Here is a 24206-nt window from a genome sequence, read left to right on the forward strand (position 1 = left end):
CGGCGGGACACGGGCGGGGGGAAACGCCGCGCGCTCCTTAAGTAGCCCCTCCTTGGGGGCGGGGACATGAATATGCAACACCACCTCCCCTGCACGCCATTGGACAGGCGGCTGCTTAATATGCACGACGCTTTGCGGGTCTCCCGGGCGCTCCGACGCCTCGCGAGACCTAGGGGCGGGCCTCACGAGGCCGAGCCTCCTCTGACTGGCTGTCCTTAGAGGGGAGCTGGCCTTCGATTGGCTGCTGTAAAGTGGTGCCGCTGTCCGTCACACGGGCGGGAGATTTGAACTCCCACTTTCTGGGTTTCCGGCCGTGAGGACGACGACCTGTCCGTGTTTCTCCCCCCCGGGTAATTCCTTTATTTTCTACCTGTGAGTGCTTCGCCAGTATTACAGCCCTAGCCCACATACCCCGAGCGTTGTCCTCTCGTTCCGCAGCCGGACAAGCTGCTCCCGACCCCGGCCCCCGGCCCTCCCGACCGCAGCCGCCCCGGGCCTCCCGCACCTCCTCCCGCGGGCCGGCTTGGTGGTCCGTGTCCAGGCCCAACCCGCTGAGCACCAGGGGCCCCGGGCTCGGGGCCGCGATCGCGGTCATCTGCCTGGTGTCCCCCGCGGGCGTGGGAGGTGGGGACCGCCGCGCGCCCAGTGTGGCTCCCCGGCTGCCGCGAGGCCGCAGGGTCGCGCCTGCGCAGAGCCGCCCGGCCGCGGCCCCGCCCCCTTCGCCCGGGGGACGCGGCCCCGCCCCCTTCGCCCGGGGGACGCGGCCCCGCCCCCTTCGCCCGGGGGACGCGGCCCCGCCCCCTTCGCCCGGGGGACGCGGCCCCGCCCCCTTCGCCCGGGGGACGCGGCCCCGCCCCCTTCGCCCGGGGGACGCGGCCCCGCCCCCTTCGCCCGGGGGACGCGGCCCCGCCCCCTTCGCCCGGGGGACGCGGCCCCGCCCCCTTCGCCCGGGGGACGCGGCCCCGCCCCCTTCGCCCGGGGGACGCGGCCCCGCCCCCTTCGCCCGGGGGACGCGGCCCCGCCCCCTTCGCCCGGGGGACGCGGCCCCGCCCCCTTCGCCCGGGGGACGCGGCCCCGCCCCCTTCGCCCGGGGGACGCGGCCCCGCCCCCTTCGCCCGGGGGACGCGGCCCCGCCCCCTTCGCCCGGGGGACGCGGCCCCGCCCCCTTCGCCCGGGGGACGCGGCCCCGGTTGCCACGGAGACGCGCCGTTTACCTGGTGGTTCTGCTGGAGGCGCTGGCGGACGTGTGGTCCGTGGTTCCCGCAGGCGCCGCGGTGAGTGCGGGCCGCCCAGCCTCCGGCCCCGGCCCGGGCCCCGTGCCAGCCCCCGCCGGCCTGCTCTCCATCTCCCCGGGGGCTGCGTGGGTGCATTTTGAGCCCGCACCCGGAGGGACTCGGGAGCTGTGGGAAGGCGGGGGCCCTGAGGGCCGTGGGCGGGCAGCTGTCCCCGGGGGCTGCGTGCAGAGCAGGTGGGGTGGTGGTGGGGAGCAGGGGTGATGGTGGTGGGAGCAGGTGCGGTGGTGGGGAGCAGGGCCGGCGGTGGGGAGCAGGTGGGGCGGTGGGGAGCAGGTGGGACGGTGGGGAGCAGGTGGGGCGGTGGTGGGGAGCAGGTGGGGCGGTGGTGGGGAGCAGGTGGGACGGTGGGGAGCAGGTGGGACGGTGGGGAGCAGGTGGGGCGGTGGTGGGGAGCAGGGGCGGCGGTGGTGGGGAGCAGGTGGGACGGTGGGGAGCAGGTGGGACGGTGGGGAGCAGGGGCGGCGGTGGTCGGGAGCAGGGGCGGCGGTGGTCGGGAGCAGGGGCGGCGGTGGGGAGCAGGGGCGGCGGTGGTCGGGAGCAGGGGCGACGGTGGTCGGGAGTAGGGGCGGTGGTGGGGAGCAGGGCCGGCGGTGGGGAGCAGGTGGGGCGGTGGGGAGCAGGTGGGACGGTGGGGAGCAGGTGGGGCGGTGGTGGGGAGCAGGTGGGGCGGTGGTGGGGAGCAGGTGGGACGGTGGGGAGCAGGTGGGACGGTGGGGAGCAGGTGGGGCGGTGGTGGGGAGCAGGGGCGGCGGTGGTGGGGAGCAGGTGGGACGGTGGGGAGCAGGTGGGACGGTGGGGAGCAGGGGCGGCGGTGGTCGGGAGCAGGGGCGGCGGTGGTCGGGAGCAGGGGCGGCGGTGGGGAGCAGGGGCGGCGGTGGTCGGGAGCAGGGGCGACGGTGGTCGGGAGTAGGGGCGGTGGTGGGGAGCAGGGCCGGCGGTGGGGAGCAGGTGGGGCGGTGGGGAGCAGGTGGGACGGTGGGGAGCAGGTGGGGCGGTGGTGGGGAGCAGGTGGGGCGGTGGTGGGGAGCAGGTGGGACGGTGGGGAGCAGGTGGGACGGTGGGGAGCAGGTGGGGCGGTGGTGGGGAGCAGGGGCGGCGGTGGTGGGGAGCAGGTGGGACGGTGGGGAGCAGGTGGGACGGTGGGGAGCAGGGGCGGCGGTGGTCGGGAGCAGGGGCGGCGGTGGTCGGGAGCAGGGGCGGCGGTGGGGAGCAGGGGCGGCGGTGGTCGGGAGCAGGGGCGACGGTGGTCGGGAGTAGGGGCGGTGGTGGGGAGCAGGGCCGGCGGTGGGGAGCAGGTGGGGCGGTGGGGAGCAGGTGGGACGGTGGGGAGCAGGGGCGGCGGTGGGGAGCAGGGGCGGCGGTGGGGAGCAGGGGCGGCAGTGGTCGGGAGCAGGGGCGACGGTGGTCGGGAGTAGGGGCGGTGGTGGGGAGCAGGGCCGGCGGTGGGGAGCAGGTGGGGCGGTGGGGAGCAGGTGGGACGGTGGGGAGCAGGGGCGGCGGTGGGGAGCAGGTGGGGCGGTGGTGGGGAGCAGGTGGGACGGTGGGGAGCAGGTGGGGCGGTGGTGGGGAGCAGGGGCGGCGGTGGTGGGGAGCAGGTGGGACGGTGGGGAGCAGGGGCGGCGGTGGTCGGGAGCAGGGGCGGCGGTGGGGAGCAGGGGCGGCGGTGGTCGGGAGCAGGGGCGACGGTGGTCGGGAGTAGGGGCGGTGGTGGGGAGCAGGGCCGGCGGTGGGGAGCAGGTGGGGCGGTGGGGAGCAGGTGGGACGGTGGGGAGCAGGGGCGGCGGTGGGGAGCAGGTGGGGCGGTGGTGGGGAGCAGGTGGGACGGTGGGGAGCAGGTGGGGCGGTGGTGGGGAGCAGGGGCGGCGGTGGTGGGGAGCAGGTGGGACGGTGGGGAGCAGGGGCGGCGGTGGTCGGGAGCAGGGGCGGCGGTGGGGAGCAGGGGCGGCAGTGGTCGGGAGCAGGGGCGACGGTGGTCGGGAGTAGGGGCGGTGGTGGGGAGCAGGGCCGGCGGTGGGGAGCAGGTGGGACGGTGGGGAGCAGGTGGGATGGTGGGGAGCAGGGGCGGCGGTGGGGAGCAGGGGCGACGGTGGTGGGGAGCAGGGCCGGCGGTGGGGAGCAGGTGGGGCGGTGGGGAGCAGGTGGGATGGTGGGGAGCAGGGGCGGCGGTGGGGAGCAGGGGCGGCGGTGGTCGGGAGCAGGGGCGACGGTGGTCGGGAGTAGGGGCCGTGGTGGGGAGCAGGGGCGGCGGTGGTCGGGAGCAGGGGCGGCGGTGGTCGGGAGCAGGGGCGACGGTGGTCGGGAGCAGGGGCGGTGGTCGGGAGCAGGGCCGGCGGTGGGGAGCAGGGCCGGCGGTGGGGAGCAGGGGCGGCGGTGGGGAGCAGGTGGGGCGGTGGGGAGCAGGGGCGGCGGTGGTCGGGAGCAGGGGCGGTGGTGGGGAGCAGGGGCGGCGGTGGGGACCAGGGGCGGCGGTGGTCAGGAGCAGGTGGGACGGTGGGGAGCAGGGGCGGCGGTGGGGAGCAGGGGGGGCGGTGGGGAGCAGGGGCGGCGGTGGTCGGGAGCAGGGCCAGCGGTGGGGAGCAGGTGGGGCGGCGGTGGGGAGCAGGTGGGACGGTGGGGAGCAGGGGCGGCGGTGGGGAGCAGGGGTGATGGTGGGAGCAGGTGCCGTGGTGGGGAGCAGGGGGGCACCTCCCCCCCCTCCCCAGCCCCCGCCCCCCCTCCCCCCCCCACCGCAGGCCACCTTCTGGCTTTTCTCTGTCCTGCGGAGGGTTCATTATCGCCTGTGGAGTGGGCCCCATACCCAGCTCTGAGTGTACAGATGCCACGTATGTTCATCTTGAGGAAATGTGGCTGGTTCCTCGGTCCGCAGAATGTCCTAAAAGTGAACACTGCCTAGGCCCAGCCGTTCTGATGAGTCATAAAAATGTGTCCTTGTGGTCACCAAAAGACACACGTGAGAATAGCCCCGGAACCCAAATATCCATACACGGTAGAAGAGGCGGGTGAGCGCGGTGTCGTCACAGGGTCCCGCACAGAGACCCCAACCTGAAGAGCGCAGCTACAGGGGCAGCGGGGACGAATCTTACAGACATGATGTTGAGTGGAGGGGGTCGGATGTGAGAGTGCACACTGGGCGAGTCCATTTACGCCAAGTCCAAAAATACCAAAACTAACTCCTAGTGGTCGCACCATGGGAGCGCGGGCAGAGGGCACTGACCAGAAGGGAGCCGAGGTGCCGGCTGCACGGATGGGTTCGTTTTGTGTACACATGATCGTTTATGCACCCTTGGGTGTGTATATCACACTTGAGTGAAAACAGACATAAAAAAGGACCAGATGCTTTTGGCGAAACTAAACACATGTCTTTGTGACCAGGACTTTGGAAAACCGACATGGCCAAACTACTACAACCTCCACCCAAGTTCTTGCCCTCCGAGTGGCACCTCGCTAACAAGAACCAGTACCACAGAGCGGAGGCCCAGAGGTCCCGGTCCGAACGATTGGTGGCAGAGAGCCAGAGGCTTGTGGACGAGATTGAAAAGACCACAAGGAAGTCTCAAAGCGATGCAGAAAAGAAACTAGGTAGGATGCCCCACTTGCGACATTTGCGCCCCAGCCCGGATGCCACAGGGAGGTGTAGCCACGCTGCCGTCTGTGTTCCGTGGTCAGGAGGGGCAGTGGAGTGTCTTGGAGTGCTGGGGGAAAACGTGCATTTTTCAGGTTCTGTCTTTAAGCTCACTGCCCCAAGACAGACAGAGGATGGTAACCCAGCCTGCTTTCCAGGCTCCGTCGTTCGTTTTCTTACGGATTTGATGCACTTACTGAGCATCTAAGAGATGCCTGGGCTGCCCGGTCTCTCTGGACAATGAAGTGCAAACCCAGACCCTGCAGAAAGAGGTCCCAGTTAGCACGCTAGCCTTGTAGCCTCAAATATAATCAGGTGAGGGTCAGAGACACTTGAGGAGCACCTCTAGCATGACAGACACCCAGACAGACACACACACACACACACACGGCAAAAGAAAAAATACGCCATAAAATATTCAGGAAATTTGAAGAAGACACTGCATCTAGGAAACAAGAGAATCTTGAAAAAGAACACTCAGGGAATAAGAAAGCATCCTTGGGAATTAAAAACGTGAGAGCACGTTTGTAAAAATCAAAAGAAGGGTTGAAAGAGAAAGTTGAAGAATCTCCAGGAAGTAGAGAAAAAAAGACAAAGAGGTGGATGGATAATAGGAGAGGAAGGGTAAGAATTAGGGGACCCACAGAGAGGCTCCTTATCTAACAGGGATTCCAGAGGGGTGCAGAAAAGAGGAAGAGAGGAAACCGTCTGCGGAGGAATCCTAGGAAATCCCCTAGAGCCAAAGGGTCTGTTTCCAGCTTCTGGCATAATGATCGAGTGCTGCTGACACTAGGAAAACAGGGAAGAGACCCCTGAAAGCCTTTGGGGTCACACAGAGAATCGGGAATTCTCCACGGGAACTCTGGAGACTAGAGGACATGAAGCCACGTCATCAAAATTCTAAATGAGAATCACCTACAACCTAGAAATCGACACGTAGCCAAAGTCAAAACAATGAAGGTAGAATGAAGGCATTTTCAGACCTCAGGCTTTCACCTTGCATGCCCCCGTCTCTGAGGAGGGCGTGCTTCAGCAGGTGAGGGGGGAGGGAAGGAGCAGGTGACAGCTAGAAAGGGGGTGGTGGCAGGTGCAGGGTGAGGGGTTCTGGAACCAGGACCAGCACCAGCCAGCAGGAGGGAGGGCGGGAGGAGAAAGCGCTCCAGGGCAGAGGTCCTGGGAAGAAGCAGACCCAGCGGGTTCCTTGATGGGGCTGAAAATGCTGGGGTGTGTTTGTAGTTCTGTCAGAAAGTCCGAGGAAACATTAGTCATGAGTCTCTGGAAAGTGAAACAAAAACGTGCCTACCAGCCCCTCCAAAAACCAACAGAAAACTGTACATGAGGAGAAATTGATTGTAGGGCACCACGCGGCTCAGGTGCATATAGCGTTTACGCATTTATGGTCTTACAAACAAGCGTGGAGCTGTTCTGTGACAAAAGGGCACACAGCCCTACGGGGAAGACCGAGGAACAGGAGCGTGTCGTCCGAGAGCAAATCCTGGCTTCCAGTCACAGGAAATTGGTAGATATCGTTTAAACTGATCATGAGTAAGTAGCAGTGTGAGCAAATTCCAGGAGAAATTCTGAAAGCATTTAAAAAGTGATTACTCCCGGGGCGCCCGGGTGCCTCAGTCGGCTGAGCATTGGACTCTTGATTTCGGCTCAGGTCATGATCTCAGGGTCGTGGGCTCGAGCCCTGTGTTGGGCTCTGTGCTCAGTGGGGAGTCTGCTTGCGATTCTCTCTCCCTCTGCCCCACCCTCCCCCCACCTCTAAAATAAATAAATAAATCTTAAAAAAAAAATGCACTGCTCCCAGAAAGCGGGAGTGGGTGGGGACAGGTCAGAGAACTGCAACATTGGCGCTGGTCGACTTTTCAAACAACATACATCTAGATCTTTGATAAAATTAAAAGGTATTAAAAACAGCAGGTGTTAAAGAATTAAAGTCAACCAGTGTGGACAATGTTTGCGTTAATTGGATGTTGACCTTGTAAGAAGAGATTCCTTCCCTCCCTCCTGCTGCCCCCACCCTGCCCTCCCCTAATCAGCACTTACAAGGTGGAAAGGGGCGCCAGGCAGCGAAGAACATGGCTGGGGTAGTTTGAGGATGGTCTTTACGTTTCTGATCCCGGAGCTGGCGGCGGCCGGAGCGGACTGACCCACGTGTAACGCCGTGTGCTTTCTCTGTGTGCCTCAGAACAGAGACTCGAGGAAGTCAGGTTCTGGAAGAAGGAGCAGGACGACAAGCTCGAGCAGCTGGTGTACGTCACGGAGGACCTGCTCACGTACCAGACCAGACTGGTGAAGGCGCTGGAGAGCATGAAGGAGCCCCTGCATATCACCCAGATGTGCCTGGAATACAGGTGGGAGTCGCTGTCGTGGGGGACCCGGTGCTGGGGGTAGAATCCAGCTGCGCTGGGGGCTGGGTCCCAACGAGGCCGGCGAGTGCGTGTTCTCTGGAGCCCGCCGTGCCGGGCAGGGAAGGAGCTCTTCACTACCTTACTTTAAATGTTAAGTTAGGACTAGGTTTGGCTGCAGAGACTCAGAAAACTGTAAAATAACACTGAACTTAAGTAGGGCCGTTCTTTCTCTCTCGGGGTTAAGGAGTCTGGAGGAAGTCAGTGTGGGACTGGCATGGTGTGGGTCTCAGGGCTCTGCCACATGGGTTCACGCCCCCAGGTGACCTCGTGACTCCAGACGGCAGCCAGAGCTCCAGCCATTCCATCCATGCTCCAGCCAAGTAGGAATAATTAGGGTTTGGTGTTCCCCATTTGCCCGTGCAGCCCATTGACCGGAGCTTAGTCACAGGGCCACACCAGCAGAAACTGGGAACTGGGTGTCTCTGTTTTGGGCAGGCAGAGTGGGTCCAGTTCCTAGAGGATAAGTCTGTGTCAGTACGTAGAGCCCCATGGAAGAACTTTGTAATCCAGAGAGCCCCATGCAAACGTACCTTTTTACCGTCATTTTCCTCCTTGAAGTCCTGTGAGTGGGCGATGCTCTCTGCTCGGGGGAGGCACTCAGGTCCCCACCCGTTTGCGGTCACGCCCCGAAACAGGCCCCTCCACGTCCGGTGCCCAACATGTTGTGAGTGCCCGCCCTGGGGGGATGTGGACGTTGCATTGTTGTTTCATGGTAGAGCACGTTTCTGGGTTCAAGCCCTTGGCAAAAATCAGGACGAGGTCCTGTTTCCAGGAAAGAGACACATGTCTTCACAATTCTAAATCAAAAGGACATTTCCAATGAACAGATTAGAAGGAAAAGTCTTCCAGAATCATGGCCCAATGGAGGGGAAAAGTGCATCTGGCGTTTTTCTGACCAGGTGACCAGGGGCCGATGGATCTTGCTTCCTTGGGTTTTGGGTATTTTGAAGTCTCACAGATACTGACTCATGCATATCCCTGACCACGCCATCCAGACGGTTGGGTCATAGTCTAACCCGTTGTCCAGGTAGCTCTACGTGGCTCGAGCACCCCTGCGTGCGCTTGATGACCGGCCCCTTCCCCTTGGCCAGGGAGAAGCGGGTGGGCATTGACCTGGTGCGCGATGAGGTGGAACAGGAGCTTGTGAAGGAGGCCGAGGTCATCCGCGGGGTGATGGCTCTTCTGACCCGCACCCTGGAGGAGGTGTCCGAGCAGATCAGGTGCAGCTCCCCGCGGCGTGTCCCAGAAGGAGGCTGGGTGGGAACACAACACGCGGCGTGAGCCCCACGTGACAGCCGCCCACCGGCTGTGGGGGGGACGGGTGGATTCACCCCGATGGTGAACTGGAGCCCTTTCCTGCCAGAGCTCGGACCGCTCCCATCAGCAGGGTCTTGAAGATCCAGGCCGGTTAGTTAAGCTGTCACCCAGCGCCCGCAGTGTGTGTGGTGCTGGGGGCGGGCCGGAGGCGAGCAGGTGCTGCGTCCCACACCAGACCCAGTGCTGGCTCGGCGCTGGCTCGTTGCCCCCGGGAACCTGCGGGGCTGCCCGGCACTGCAGTGGGAGACCCCACCTCCTCTGTCCTTCAGGCTGAACCGCTCGGCCAGGTACAACCTGGAGAAGGACTTGAAGGACAAGTTTGTGGCCCTGACCATTGACGACATCTGCCTCTCCCTCAACAACAACTCCCCGAATATCCACTACTCGGAGAAGGCTGTGAGGGTGGAGCCAAAGTGAGTGGGGCCCCCGTCCCTGGCTGTGAGGGTCCAGCCACAGTGAGTGGGACCCCGTGTCCCTGGCCATGGGACCCCGTGTCCCTGGCCATGAGGGTCCAGCCACGGTGAGTGGGGCCCCCGTCCCTGGCCGTGAGGGTCCAGCCACGGTGAGTGGGGCCCCGTGTCCCTGGCCGTGACCTGGCCATGAGGGTCCAGCCACGGTGAGTGGGGCCCCGTGTCCCTGGCCGTTAGGGTCCAGCCACGGTGAGTGGGGCCCCCGTCCCTGGCTGTGAGGGTCCAGCCACGGTGAGTGGGGCCCCGTGTCCCTGGCCGTGAGGGTCCAGCCACGGTGAGTGGGGCCCCTGTCCCTGGCCGTGAGGGTCCAGCCACGGTGAGTGGGGCCCCGTGTCCCTGGCCGTGACCTGGCCGTGAGGGTCTAGCCACGGTGAGTGGGGCCCCGTGTCCCTGGCCGTGAGGGTCCGGCCACGGTGAGTGGGGCCCCCGTCCCTGGCCGTGAGGGTCCGGCCACAGTGAGTGGGGCCCCCGTCCCTGGCCGTGAGGGTCCGGCCACAGTGAGTGGGGCCCCCGTCCCTGGCCTTGAGGGTCCAGCCACGGTGAGTGGGGGCCCCTGTCCCTGGCCGTGACCTGGCCCTGAGGGTCCGGCCACGGTGAGTGGGGCCCTGTGTCCCTGGCAGAGGGCGGCCCGAGGGTCATTCTGACGTGGTACTGAACGGCCCGTGGTCCCACTTTAGGAGCATCTGATGTCAAATCCCTATAAATGGTGAGAATTGGTTCGTCTGCCTGTCCTGCTTTCAGACGTCCCGAGGGCAGGCTGATAGTTCCCCAGGCTCCCCTTCCCACGGCACACCCACAGAGACAACCGGTGTTGGGGCGTGTTCTGCATACCTGGAGGAAGGTGCACAGGCGCAGCCATCTGGTCTGATGACTTATCACCACTGTCCTTACGTTTGCTGTGTAATCTGTTATCCGAAAAGCAGCAGCTTAACGTGACGTGCACTTATTATCTGGGGTTCCTGCGGGCGCCCTGCTCGCGTCCCTGCTCGCATTCCCTGGTCAGGTTGGGTCAGGTCAGGCTGGGGCAGCCAGGCTGCGGGCCCTTCTGAGGCTCCACTGACCCCCGACCACGCTGACCGGGCAAGGGGCAGCCTGGTGGGCGAGCCTCTCCTCTGGCCGCGGTGCTGCCAGGCACTGGCTTCTCCCAGGGCGGGCAGTGGTCCTGCAGAATGCCCAGGACACGCCGGCCTTGTCCTCCCCCGATCCCAGCGGCATCTCTCACTTACATTTGTGGGGAGCGACCTGAGTTCGGCCACCACTCGGTGGGGAGATGGCACAGCTGTGTGGACCAGAAGGCGGGTCCCCGCCTGGGGTCCCCACGTGTCCGGCACCTGGCCTAGGAGATAAAGCTCAGCACCAGCGCAGATTTCCGGGACGCCCTCTCCTCCACAGCCCAGACACACTGTGAGGGACCACGTGGCTTCCCTTGCAGCTCTGTGAGTCTGGAAGACTGGCTGGACTTCTCCAACAGCAATGTGGAGAAGGCCGACAGGCAGAGGAACAACTCGCTGGCGCTGAAGGCCCTGGTGGACCGGATCCTGTCGCAGACGGCCAACGACCTGCGCAGGCAGTGCGACGTGGTGGACACGGCGTTCAGGAACGGGCTGAAGGAGACCAAGGCTGCCAGGGACCAGTTGGCCACCCACCTGGCCAAGGTGAGCGCCCTGGAGGGGGGCCGCCGGGCCGGACTGCCGGCCTCCAGGCTTGTGCTCGCGGGTTGACCAGGAGGGAGGTGCGCTCACAGCTCCCCGTCTTTGCAGCAGGGCGTGGGCTTCTGGGGACCGGAGGGGATCTGGCCAACTCTGGGCCTCAGTTCCTCCTGCGTGAGATGTGGCCGCGGGCTGGAGGGTGTTGACCACCTCTGTGACCCTGGCATTTCCCTGAGTCAGTTTCCGCACACCCGTGGCCGGCTCAGGATTCTGGCTCCTTGTGCCTCTCCGTTCCCCGGGACGTGCTGGTAAACCAGCGCTCAGGAAACAATTCAAAACGCAAGGCTCTAATTTTTCGCATTTGCAGGTTTCTGTGGTGGAAATACGTCCACCACGGTCAGTTTCAAGCTGCCTATTTAACAGGGGGCTGGCAAGGTTCCCGAGTAGTGAGTGATCGCAGCCCCACAAGGCAGCACCCCTGGGTCCTGGGCATGGGTGGTAGGTCCGGAGCAGGTATGTGGGCAGGAGGGGTGGGCAGGCTCCGCGCACATCGGGCTGGCCAGGTAGCACTGCCCCAGAGGATCGGACGCAGCCCCGGGCGCCGTTCACCGTCTCTAGCAGCCTTTCACAAAGGTGGAAAGGCACATGTTTTATTTAACCCAACACATCAAGAATATTGCTTTAGCATGTTATCAGTGTACATAGTTAGTGACGCAGTTACTTTCTTTTTTAAAAACCAAGTCTTCAAAACCCGACGTGTATTTTGCACTCCAGCCCGTCTGGCTTGGGGCTAGGCTTGCAGGCGCTGGCACAGCCCCGGGGATGGGACCCTCTTCCTCGGCTGTGGGAGGGCCCCAGAGAAGGTGCCCGGTGGGCATGGGCTAGAGACAGTGGCCCCAAAGCCCACGCACCTGAGGAGCTAGCCCACATTTAATCTGCAGTCATCCTCGTACTGAGAAGAATCGTGGTTGAAGAGACCAAGTGGGGAAATCAGTCAGGGTCCCGTCAAGGTGAAGAGTAGGACTAAACATGGGGACTATTCCCTCTCCTACGGGCCATTCGGCCGATGGAGAGTGGTGCTGCCTGGGTGGGTGGCCTTGCTCTGTGAGCAGCCGGGTCAGGGAGCGTGTGGGGACCCCGTCCTGGTTCTAGAGAAAAGCCTCTCTCTGGTCAACCTGTGGCTAGAAGAGACAGCAGGCCGAGAAGACCAGCCCCAAGGCAACGGTGGGGTGACCCTGTTTCATCTTTGGAGGCACATTTGTTTCCTTATTGGGCATATTTTAGCCCCAGCAAGATTTAAAATTAAGAAAAGGAATGTTTAATCTAACTCAGGGTTTAGGTTATCTTAAGGGGACAGCACACTTTCTCTATAAAGGTCAGATAGCAACTATTTTAGGCTTTGTGGGCCAAGAGGCCAAATCAAGGAATTCTATATGTGATTTATAGAATAAGAAAGAAAACAAACATCCACAAACATCTCATTGCCAACCCTGAAGATAAAATAATAATAATTGAGTCTAGTTTTTTGAAATACAGACTTACTGAATAAAAGGCAGTAATTCTCTTTGGAGGAGCACCAATATCTTGCTTTGTTGGGGTTCACAGTTAGCGTTTTCCATCAAAATCTATGGGAAATGTGAAGCCTGATCTGTAATGAGACTTCTACACATTTCATCTTTGAAAACGTCTTTTCGTTCAGACCAGCTCTGCCCAAGAAGAGCAGTATGTAAGCATAGGGTTTAACGGAATGGACCCGTCGCTTAGGAGGTCTTTGTGGAATTGCTAGACTCTACTCCCCTCTAGCTCATTTCTTTTTTTTTTTTTTATTCTTTTTTTATTCTTATTCTTATGTTAACCTCTAGCTCATTTCTAAAGCCATTCAGTATTTGATCACAGTGGCTGAGGATGGTCCTTGTTCAGAGGAATTTCAGTCTTGGTCCTGAGCTAATTAAAATTTCACCACCGCTGAAACCCTGAATTGCTGAGTAGTTGGGAAAGTCAGCTTCTGTTTCTGACAAAAAGTCACAGAACTTAGGATGGTCAAATCCACGAGAGCTCACGGAGCATACTGTTGGCACTCCTGGTTCTGCAACACACTACAGATGCAGAGGTTTTCTGCAAAGTGCTTCGTGAGGACACCCAGAGGCTCCACGTGGCTTGTGTTTCCACAAGCTCTGTCAACAGGGTCAGCACGTCTTAGCAGATTCCGCTTCAGGTTGCACTGAATTTGTGTTTTCTCAGCTTTTTGAAAATACCCTCACCGGTGGTTTTAATGTGACCACTCAAGAGGCTGAATCTTTAGTCGCTGCATAAAGCACAGCTGAGCAGTATCAGGCACCTGCCCGCTCATGAAGAGCCAGGACACTCGTCCACAATCCCGTGCCACATTTCTTATTGACTACTGGTGCTCCAACATCCTTGACTCCCTAAGCAGCAATTCCTGCAGAAAGACTAATAGTCTTCAACAGGGTGGTACTCTCTGGACACCCTCCCTCAGCTGCCGCCATCGATCCCGACTGAACGAACTCGCTGTCAGGTGGTTGTCCTTGCTTGGCAGACGGAACAGCCACTTGGAGTCTTACTTTGTGCCTCATTTTCGTTTTTGTGAAGAAATTCTGCAGTGTGGAGATACTCTGTTGTAAATGTCTTATGTTTGGGGGCATCTGGGTGGCTCGGTCAGTTGAGCATCTGTCTTCAGCTCAGGTCATGATCCCGGGGTCCTGGGATCGAGTCCTGCATCGAGCTCCTTCCTCCGTGGGGAGCCTGCTTCTCCCTCTCCCTCTGCTGCTCCCCCTGCTTGTGTTCCCTCTCTGTCATTCTCTCTCTCTCTCAAATAAATAAAATCCTTTTAAAAACGCTCAACAATAAGAAAACAAGCCAATTAAAAAATAGGCAAAAGATCTGAACAGACACATCACCAAAGGAGATGTGCTGTTGGTGAATAAGCTTGGACGTCACCAGGGAAGCTCACGTTCAAACAAGGCGATACCTCCACCCACCTACAGCAAACCCAACACGTCGATGGCGCCCGATGCTGGCGAGGACATGGTGCAGTAGGGGCTCTCATTCCGGGCCGGTGGGAGTACAGAATGGTGTAGCCACCAGGGAAGGCATCTTGGTGGTCTCTTATGAACATATGCATACAACCCAGCAGTCCCACTCTCGGGTATTTACCCAAAGGTGCCAAACACTCATGTCCACACAAAACCCTGCATGTGAATGGTTATGGAATTATCTATTCATAATCGCCAAAACTTAGAAGCAACCAAGACATCCTTCGGTAAATGAACAGATGAGGAAACTGTGGTCCATCCAGACAATGGAACGTTATTCAGCAACAAAGAGAAACAAGGCATCAAGCTCCCTAAAAAGACGTGGAGGAGCCTTACATGCAATCGCTAAATGAAAGAGGTCAATCTGAAGCCAGTCCTGCGTGATCCCACCTGTGAGACATTCTGGAAAAGCTGTGACAAGACGGTGAGATCCATGGTTGTCGGGGGAGGGGCTTTAGGGCCATGAGGCCACTCTGCGTGACACTGTGCATGTCCCAAACCCACAGGATGTCCACCACAAGCAGTGAGCCCTGACGTTAGCCATGGACTTCAGTTAATACCGTGTTGGTGTTGGTTCACCCACTGTAACAAAAGCACCCCACTGACCCCAGATGTTAATAACAGAGCAAACCCGCATCCAGGGAGGGAGGGTGCATGACTCTGGATTCGCCACTCAACTTCACCGAAACCCTAAAGCTGCTCTGAGAAATAGTCTATTAATGAAGATTTCTTTTTTAATTTCACGGTCTGTACAAAAACAGTCAGCGGATTGGATTTGGCCAGACTGCTGATTCCCAAGCTAACCCATAGTAATAGTAATTTTGTTTTAAAGATTCTGTATTTTGGGTATTTTAAGTATTTGTAAAACTTAAGGGAATGTAGGCTGCTTTTAAAAAATTATCACTTAAAATACATAGTTGAGTAATTGATTTCTGCCTATGATTTCAAGTTAGCATTTTGTTAAATTTAAAGACAGGGCTGACATGTTTATGAGAAGCTAAGAGTCATCATTTTCACTGGTTTGTCCGATTGACACCATTTTTAAGGGCTCCATTGGCTTTGTTTGTTAAGACAATGCGAGCATTTGTTTTTTTACAGATTTGATTTATTGGGGGGGGAGGGGCAGAGGGACAAGCAGACTCCCAGCTGAGTGTGGAGCCCACCATCACGTCACGGGGCTCCCTCCCAGGACCCTGAGATCATGACCTGAGCTGAAATCAAGAGTCAGATGCTCAACTGATTGAGCCACCCAGGCACCCCAGGACAATGCAAGCATTTATAAAGAGTTATACATCAGATTTATAATTGCTGCTTAAAATATATGTTTTAAGGATTTTAACTAAGTTTGAAGTGGGAGCAACTATTAGTCAAAATTAACTTAGAGTGATCATGAACATTTAAGTTTACAAGTAGTATTACATCTGGGAACTGAACGTAAGAAAGGCTTAGGAGAGGGTCCCCTGGGTGGCCCAGGTGGTTAGGCGGCCGACTCTTGATTTTGGCTCCAGTTGTGATCTCAGGGTCATGAGATCAAGCCCCAAACGGGGCTCTATGCTCAGTGTGGAGTCTCTTCTCTCTCTCCCTCTGCCTACCTTCCCTGGTGCTTGCTCACTCAAATAATCTTAAAAAAAAAAAAAAAAAGCTTATGAAATATTAGAAAACCAAATGCAATGTGTGGGTCTCATTTGGATTCTAATTCGAACAAACCAACTCTTAAAAAAAAAAAAGGACAATCAGGGAAATTTGAATACTGTAAGATATTACATGATAGTAAAGATTTATATTTTGGGTGTAATAAAGATACTGTAGTTACGTTAAAAGAAAAAGCCACCATCAGAGAGACCCCAGAAACTGCGCGTATGGTCTCTTCAGGCTTCTGGGGCAGAACTCGGGCCGGCGGGTGGCTTCCAGGGAGCTCAGCCCCGGGATGATGCCACAATGGCCAGTCAGGTCCATTCCGCCTGTGAGGTTCCGAGGGCGGTGCAGCCCCTCGCCCATCGGCAGTCGCGGCTGCAGGGAGGAGAGGTCAGGCGCGTTGTGGGGTCCTGCTGGGGAATCACAACAGACCTGAGTGTGAGCGCCACCAGCCTTCACCTCCTCCAACCCTTCCTCAAGGTCATGGAGGAGATTGCTTGCCAGGAGAAGAACATCACAGTTCTGGAAAAGGCCATCCTTGACCAAGAAGGGCCCGCCAAGGTGGTTCACACACGCCTGGAGACCAGAATGCACCGGCCTAACGTGGAGCTGTGCCGCGACGTTGCCCAGTACCGGCTGCTCAGGGAGGTCGGGGAGATTGCCCACAACGTGGCCAGGTAGGCGGGCAGCGCGTATGGGGGAGCCTGCTGGGCGCTCGGGCCCCTCTCCCCAGGGCGGGCTTCACTAAAGGCAGCCACGCCGCAAACGTGTCCCGAAGTTTACACTTTTCTAGAGCCCCAGCCCAGATGTTTAGGTCAAAGTCGGAGTGTTTTAAATGTTGGTGGTTCTCGGGGTTTTCTGCCCGGGGCCACGGATTTGAAGTTTCCGTCTGGAGGGGAGGGAGGGGGCACGTGTCCGTTGGCTTCCCCTGGAGAGCGCGACGCAGAGAGGGGAGTCCCGATCCTGTACCCCCTCTCCCCAGACTGAAGGAAGCCTTAGCCCGGGCTCAGGTGGAGCTGAAGGGCCTGAATCGCAGGCAGCTGGGCCTGCAGGAGGAGATCCAGGTCAAGGAGAACACCATCTACATCGACGAGGTGCTGTGCATGCACATGAGGAAGTCCATCCCCCTGCGGGACGGGGGCGACCAGGGCGAGTGGGCCGGGGGCCTCCGCCCCGACGCCGTCTGCTGACAGCATGCGTGGGGCAGACGCTGAGTAAACCCTGTCACAATTGGGCGCAGAACTCTCATTTCAGGGAGGCCGACTGCAGGCGGGGCCTGGAGCCCCGGGCGGGTCTTGGGGGTTTGGGGGGATGGCTCTGCGCTGCTGGTAGGCAGTGCTGGCTTGAGTTACGTCCCGCATATCCCCGGGTCTGTCCGCGCAGGCCATTCCTCCACATGACGGACTTGCGGGGGGGCGGGGGGGCGGTCCAGGACCCTTCCTTCACATTCCGCCGAGTGCCGAGTGCGGGTCTGGATCCCCTCTGGAGACTCGCCCGTCTTCCTCCTCACAGGCACCAGATACCCCTTGGCTCTCCCGATTCCTCTCCCCTGGGAGACCACGGGGGCGCTGCTGACTCAGACCCCCCTTCACGTCTTACAGAGAGCAGATGGGAGCCCTGACCCCAGAGCCCCCGAGAGCCTGCCCGGCACCTGCAGGCATCTCTGGGCTCCTTTCTGCTGAGAGACGTGAAGAGGACACACGGGGCCAGAGGGCCATCCAGCACCCAGGAAGTCAGCCGAGCGGTGGGGCCCGAGGAGCTGGTGGACCAGGGGGCTGTAGTCTGGGGTCGCGGGGTACGGGGGGGCAGGGATGCTCCTGGTTCACCGGTTGGCAGGGACACCTGTGGGCCCATGTCAGCTGCAGGGTGGGGGCTGCTCAGGGCAGGTGGGTCCCGGTGGCTGCCACGGAGGGAGACAGGGAGGGGCCTCCTTTAGCACCAGGAGGACAGGGGGAGGATTTCGGCTATTGTTTTCCCTCCTGAGTGTAAACAGAGAGGTGTTGGTCTCCAGGTCGATTAATAATCCCTGGGAGTATTTTTCTTTCTCCATTCTCAAGTAACAGTAAAGCCAAAGAGAAAAACATCCTCCCATTCCTGCCGCAGATTCAAGTCAGTGGTTGGACTGTAGGTTATGGAGACAGAGCTGGGTTGAGGTTCCCGTCACGCCCAGCCCGTGGGGCTCCGTGGGGCTGAGCCAGCCGTGGGCACAGTCATTTCTGCGAAGCGGTAGCCGCAGCTGGGGCTGCATTTCACATCCATGCCCAACCATCAGGGCGGTTCTGCACCCCCACAGCCTCCCGCCCCGCCGCTGTCCCAGGGAGGCCCGCGGCCAAGCCCTCACTCCTCCTGACGTCCAAGGGGCACCTTCCACGGGCCCTCCTGTGGAGCCGCCGCGACGCTCTGTGCTAACATTCGGCTCCCCTGCTTAGGGGTGACCTGCGTCTGGGGTCGGCCCAGCTCCTCCCTCTCCTAGGGTCACCTGTAAAGGGACAGTTGGCCGAATGGCCCAGACCCCTTCGCGTCTTTGACGGTCTCTGCGTCTGGCCGCCCAGCTGCACTCGTGCTGTCTTGAGGCACAGACAGTCTCAGACGTGGGACCCACTCCCAGGAGGTTTACTGTCTAAGTCAGAGAGTCTGTGCTGTCAGCAAGGGGTGCCCCTAACCTGGGGTGCAGAGGCCCCCTCTGAGGCTGAGGGCATCAGCTTCACGCCAAGCTGTGCTGCCCACCAAGGTGCTGAGCGTCACCTCCCGTGTGCTGAGCGTCACCTCCCGGGTGCTGAGCGTCACCTCCAGGTGCTGAGCGTCACCTCCCCGGTGCTGAGCATCACCTCGGGTGATGAGTGTCACCTCCCGTGTGCTGAGCGTCCCCTCCAGGTGCTGAGCGTCCCCTCCCGGGTGCTGAGCGTCACCTCTGGGTCTAAGCGTCACCTCCCATGTGCTGAGCGTCACCTCCCGGGTGCTGAGCGTCACCTCCGGTTGCTGAGCATCACCTCCCGGGTGCTGAGTGTCACCTCGGGTGCTGAGCGTCACCTCCCCGGTGCTGAGCGTCACCTCCCGTGTGCTGAGCGTATCCTCCCGTGTGCTGAGCGTCACCTTGGGTGATGAGCGTCACCTCCGGGTGCTGAGCGTCACCTCCTGTGTGCTGAGCATCACCTCGGGTGCTGAGCGTCACCTCCCCGGTGCTGAGCTTCATCTCCCGTGTGCTGAGCGTCACCTCCTGGGTGCTGAACGTCACCTCCTGGGTGCTGAGCGTCACCTCCGGGTGCTGAGCGTCACCTCCTGTGTGCTGAGCGTCACCTCGGGTGCTGAGCGTCACCTCCAGGTGCTGAACGTCACCTCCCAGGTGCTGAGCGTCACCTCCGGATGCTGAGCGTCACCTCCCCGGTGCTGAGCGTCACCTCCGGGTGCGGAGCGTCACTTCCGGGTGCTGAGCATCACCTCCCCGGTGCTGAGCATCACCTCCTGTGTGCTGAGCATCACCTCGGGTACTGAGCATCACCTCAGGTGCTTAGCGTCACCTCGGGTGCTGAGCGTCACCTCCCGGGTGCTGAGCGTCACCTCCCCGGTGCTGAGCGTCACATCCCATGTGCTGAGCGTCACCTCCCGGTGCTGAGCGTCACCTACCCGGTGCTGAGCGTCACCTCGGGTGCTGAGCATCACCTCAGGGTGCTGAGCGTCACTTCCTGTGTGCTGAGCGTCACCTCGGGTGCTGAGCGTCACCTCCCCGATGCTGAGCGTCACCTCCGGGTGCTGAGCATCACCTCCCGTGTGCTGAGCGTCCCCTCCAGGTGCTGAGTGTCACCTCCCGTGTGCTGGGCGTCACCTCCGGGTGCTGAGCGTCACCTCCCCGGTGCTGAGCGTCACCTCGGGTGATGAGTGTCACCTCCCGTGTGCTGAGCGTCCCCTCCAGGTGCTGAGCGTCCCCTCCTGGGTGCTGAGCGTCACCTCTGGGTCTAAGCGTCACCTCCCATGTGCTGAGCGTCACCTCCCGGGTGCTGAGCGTCACCTCCGGTTGCTGAGCATCACCTCCCGGGTGCTGAGTGTCACCTCGGGTGCTGAGCGTCACCTCCCCGGTGCTGAGCGTCACCTCCCGTGTGCTGAGCGTATCCTCCTGTGTGCTGAGCGTCACCTCTGGGTGATGAGCGTCACCTCCGGGTGCTGAGTGTCACCTCCTGTGTGCTGAGCATCACCTCGGGTGCTGAGCGTCACCTCCCCGGTGCTGAGCTTCATCTCCCGTGTGCTGAGCGTCACCTCCTAGGTGCTGAACGTCACCTCCTGGGTGCTGAGCGTCACCTCCGGGTGCTGAGCGTCACCTCCTGTGTGCTGAGCGTCACCTCGGGTGCTGAGCGTCACCTCCAGGTGCTGAACGTCACCTCCCAGGTGCTGAGCGTCACCTCCGGGTGCTGAGCGTCACCTCCCCGGTGCTGAGCGTCACCTCCGGGTGCGGAGCGTCACTTCCGGGTGCTGAGTAGCACCTCCCCGGTGCTGAGCATCACCTCCTGTGTGCTGAGCATCACCTCGGGTACTGAGCATCACCTCAGGTGCTTAGCGTCACCTCCCCGGTGCTGAGCGTCACCTCCCCGGTGCTGAGCGTCACCTCCCCGGTGCTGAGCGTCACATCCCATGTGCTGAGCGTCACCTCCCGGTGCTGAGCGTCACCTCCCCAGTGCTGAGCGTCACCTCGGGTGCTGAGCATCACCTCAGGGTGCTGAGCGTCACCTCCTGTGTGCTGAGCATCACCTCCCCGATGCTGAGCGTCACCTCCTGTGTGCTGAGCGTCACCTCCGGGTGCTGAGCGTCACCTCCCGGGTGCTGAGCGTCACCTCCCGTGTGCTGAGCGTCACCTCCCCCGTGCTGAGCGTCACCTCCCGTGTGCTGAGCGTCAACTCCGGGTGCTGAGCGTCACCTCCCAGATGCTTAGCGTCACCTCCCGGGTGCTTAGCGTCACATCCCGGGTGCTGAGCGTCACCTCGGTTGCTGAGCGTCACCTCGGGTGCTGAGCGTCACCTCCAGTTGCTGAGCGTCACCTCCCGGGTGCTGAGCGTCACCTCCCGTGTGCCGAGCATCACCTCCGGGTGCTGAGCGTCACCTCCCGTGAGCTGAGCGTCACCTCCGGGTGCTGAGCGTCACCTCCCATGTGCTGAGCGTCCCCTCCAGGTGCTGAGTGTCACCTCCCGTGTGCTGGGCGTCACCTCCGGGTGCTGAGCGTCACCTCCCCGGTGCTGAGCGTCACCTCAGGTGATGAGTGTCACCTCCCGTGTGCTGAGCGTCCCCTCCGGGTGCTGAGCATCCCCTCCCGGGTGCTGAGCGTCACCTCTGGGTCTAAGCGTCACCTCCCATGTGCTGAGCGTCACCTCCTGGGTGCTGAGCGTCACCTCCGGTTGCTGAGCGTCACCTCCCGGGTGCTGAGCGTCACCTCGGGTGCTGAGCGTCACCTCCCCGGTGCTGAGCGTCACCTTCCGTGTGCTGAGCGTATCCTCCCATGTGCTGAGCGTCACCTTGGGTGATGAGCGTCACCTCCGGGTGCTGAGCGTCACCTCCTGTGTGCTGAGCATCACCTCGGGTGCTGAGCGTCACCTCCCCGGTGCTGAGCTTCACCTCCCGTGTGCTGAGCGTCACCTCCAGGTGCTGAACGTCACCTCCTGGGTGCTGAGCGTCACCTCCGGGTGCTGAGCGTCACCTGTGTGCTGAGCGTCACCTCGGGTGCTGAGCGTCACCTCCAGGTGCTGAACGTCACCTCCCGGGTGCTGAGCGTCACCTCCGGGTGCTGAGCGTCACCTCCCCGGTGCTGAGCGTCACCTCCGGGTGCGGAGCGTCACTTCCGGGTGCTGAGCGTCACCTCCCCGGTGCTGAGCATCACCTCCTGTGTGCTGAGCATCACCTCGGGTACTGAGCGTCACCTCCAGGTGCTGAACGTCACCTCCTGGGTGCTGAGCGTCACCTCCGGGTGCTGAGCGTCACCTGTGTGCTGAGCGTCACCTCGGGTGCTGAGCGTCACCTCCAGGTGCTGAACGTCACCTCCCGGGTGCTGAGCGTCACCTCCGGGTGCTGAGCGTCCCCTCCCGTGTGCTGAGCGTCACCTCCGGGTGCTGAGCGTCCCCTCCCGTGTGCTGAGCGTCCCCTCCAGGTGCTGAGTGTCACCTCCCGTGTGCTGGGCGTCACCTCCGGGTGCTGAGCAAGTATGCAGCCCTCTCAGGCCGACGACCTGGGGATGTCGCTGGGTGCTCTTCTGCTCTAGCTTGGAGGGCTCCCAGTGCCCCTCCCCAGCTTAGAAGACAGTTCCGAGTTTGTGCTGATTGTGGGATTGTGCGGGATTATGGGGCCTGTCCCTGGGGATGAGGCCAGCAGGGCGTGAGGACTCTGTGGGAAACCCTTGTGTGGACACAGCTCTGGGGGGGCTCGGTGGCTCCCCCTGGTTCGGATCTGCCTGGGGTGTGGCCCCGACAGGTTCGTCCGCCTCCCAGAGCTTCAGCTGCCCCACTGGGAAGACAAATGAAGCCTGGCTAGCAAGCCTGTGGTCTGAGGGGACACAGTAGGCTTGGCCGCATCAGTTGTGTGTGGTGTCCGTGACATTGGGGCGTGTTCTTGCTGCTTAAAGGACATGTCTTATCGCTTGTGAGATGGGCCAAGACAAAACAGGACTTTGAAGTGAGTTGCCGCAAACAAAGGTGGAATCACCTCGACAAGGTCTTCAGTCCGAGTGGGTGGGTTTGGGCCCAGGCTGGGTTTTTTCCAACCTGTACTTTTCCAAATGTGGAGGAATGGGAACCAGATGAATTATCCAAGCACCACCCAGGGAAGCCGGGCAGATTTCTCACACCGTGATGCTCGGCCAGTGAGCGGAAGTTTCCGTGAGCGCCCTCTCTGGGGCGTGTCTGGCGGGAGGCAGGAAGGGGAGGCACCCACCAAGAGGGGTGTTTGTGTTTAAGAAAGATTGTTTCTATCAGGTTCCACTGGGTGACATTTTTTCTGGGACAGTGACATCTGTCTTTCTAACAAGGTCATAAAGGTTGTATTCACATCTGTTTAACTCAGAAAGCTTGGTTCTTGAGAACTCCGTCTCACACTGCATTTCTAAGCGAAACATAGTGAATGGAGGTTTTCACGATTCTTCCAAGCGCTCTTGCACTTCACACACTTGCAGAACCGACTCCCAATCTCCTTGCCGTGGGAGGCGGTCAGCGGTCATTAAGAGAATGGCTGTGGACTCGGGGTGGCTTTGACACGCTTCTCGCACTTCCCGAGCGACTGACCTTGGGTGGGTTTGCCTTGCTAAGCCCCGTTTTCTTAGCGCTGGAAGAGGGGGGACAGTCTCCACCTGCCAGAGCCGTTGTGGGGGTTCAGGGAGGCTGTGCCCCACACCCCGCACACACGGAGCATGCCGCATCAGTGCTGGGGCGGGAGGAGAGTCCCGGTGCTGAACCAGGGACCTGCGTGACCCCCGGAAAGCCGCCCCCTTTTCTGAGGCTGTTTCCTCATTAAACACCACAAAAGCCACCATCTGGGGAACACCCAGGGGCAGGCCTATGTACGGAGGAACACGTATTAAATCACCATTCCCCGAGGCAGGCTCCGTGGGGCGTGCGGTCCCTTCTCCACGTGCAACAGAGAAGCTGGCTCCCAGGGAGGCCGATACGCACCCAAGGGACAAATGTGGCCGTTGACACTTAGGTTCAGTGTCCGGGACCCCATCCATCCCAGCTTTATTTGTGTGTTAGGGACCTTAGCAGCTAAGGCCTGAATGGGGCACAGAACTCGGGGTCACAGCAATCAGCGTGGTTTCAGGACCCTTCAGCCCGGAGTCGAAGGCCCCTCTCTGAGAGTCTTTTCAAAAACAAGAACTGCTGCCCTTTGGTTGTAACTTTGCCTGTCGGTAATGGTGTAGCACCTCCGGGAACCATGGTCCCCCTTTCCTTACCCGGCTGGAAATTCAGAGGAGGCGGCCCCCTTCTGTCCCCAGGGCTGCTTCCCCTCCCCCCAGCAGCCTGGAGGAGGCATGAGGGCGGCAGAATGCACGTCCTGCTCATCAACGGGGTCAAGGTCATGCCGAAGTTCTGCGTGTCTCCCCCCAGAACCTGGTGCTCTTTGCAGACCCGCAGCCGGGCGCGGCACGTGGGAAAAGGACGGGCATGAACAGGAGGCTGTGGCCCACGGAGGTCACAGGTCCGTGGCTGTCTCCATCTACCACTGGGTTCACGGACCCCGTGTGCGCGGCATTTTCCCAGAGGATCCGCCTGCGCTGGGTCCTGCTGCCTGCCGCTCCCCGGTCGGGGGAGTCTCCGTGTCCTCCAGACCTGTGGTCAGGGGGTCCACGGGGCAAACTTTTTTAACAACAAGACATACGTGGGAGACCACCACACGGGAGTCAGGAGCTCCTCCCGGCTCGGAGCAGGCTGCGTGGACAAGCAGGAACGTCCCCGCCTCTTGGAGGACTTGCGGACACACTCCATCTGGGAGTGGAGTGGGCGGCCAGCACCAGTGCCGGGGGCTCCCGCGGGTCCCCAGGGACACCGGGCATTTGCCCCCAGCTGTGTGCTGGGAGTGAGGTGGTGAGGGACGACTCCGAGTGCCTGAGGGAGGCTGTGAAAAAGCGAAGCCACAGGACAGAGGAGAGACCAGCCCTGGGTTGTTGGTAAAGATAGCACTTTAAGGTCCCACCACCAGCGGTCCCAGCCTCGGGGCGTCAGCTGGGGTGGAACTGGCAAAACGGAGCCAGGAGGAAGGGGGAGGGGTGGGGCGCCTCGCAGA

General features: G+C 60.9%; 1 protein-coding gene across 1 annotated transcript; it reads left to right on the forward strand.

Annotated features, from left to right (window-relative positions):
- The first annotated feature begins 270 nt into the window (after positions 1–270).
- Positions 271–16727, forward strand: TEKT1 (tektin 1). Its single transcript, XM_045888180.3, has 8 exons — positions 271–350; positions 4668–4874; positions 7112–7277; positions 8426–8554; positions 8921–9064; positions 10554–10776; positions 15939–16135; positions 16441–16727. The coding sequence occupies exons 2-8, from the start codon at positions 4685–4687 to the stop codon at positions 16646–16648; spliced, it is 1257 nt and encodes a 418-aa protein (XP_045744136.1). The 5' UTR covers positions 271–350; positions 4668–4684; the 3' UTR covers positions 16649–16727.
- The last annotated feature ends 7479 nt before the right edge of the window (positions 16728–24206 follow it).

This window comes from Mirounga angustirostris, unplaced genomic scaffold (genome assembly GCF_029215605.1).
Source record: "Mirounga angustirostris isolate CCGP_5_RB_7025 unplaced genomic scaffold, mMirAng1.0.hap1 SCAF_17, whole genome shotgun sequence".
Taxonomy (NCBI): Eukaryota; Metazoa; Chordata; class Mammalia; order Carnivora; family Phocidae; genus Mirounga; species Mirounga angustirostris.

Coding starts and splice junctions, on each gene's coding strand:
- TEKT1 (XM_045888180.3), top strand. CDS start 4,685: ATGGCCAAACTACTACAACCTCCACCCAAGTTCTTGCCCTCCGAGTGG. Junction 4,875..7,111: donor CGATGCAGAAAAGAAACTAG/GTAGGATGCCCC, acceptor TGTGTGCCTCAG/AACAGAGACTCGAGGAAGTC. Junction 8,555..8,920: donor GAGGTGTCCGAGCAGATCAG/GTGCAGCTCCCC, acceptor TCTGTCCTTCAG/GCTGAACCGCTCGGCCAGGT.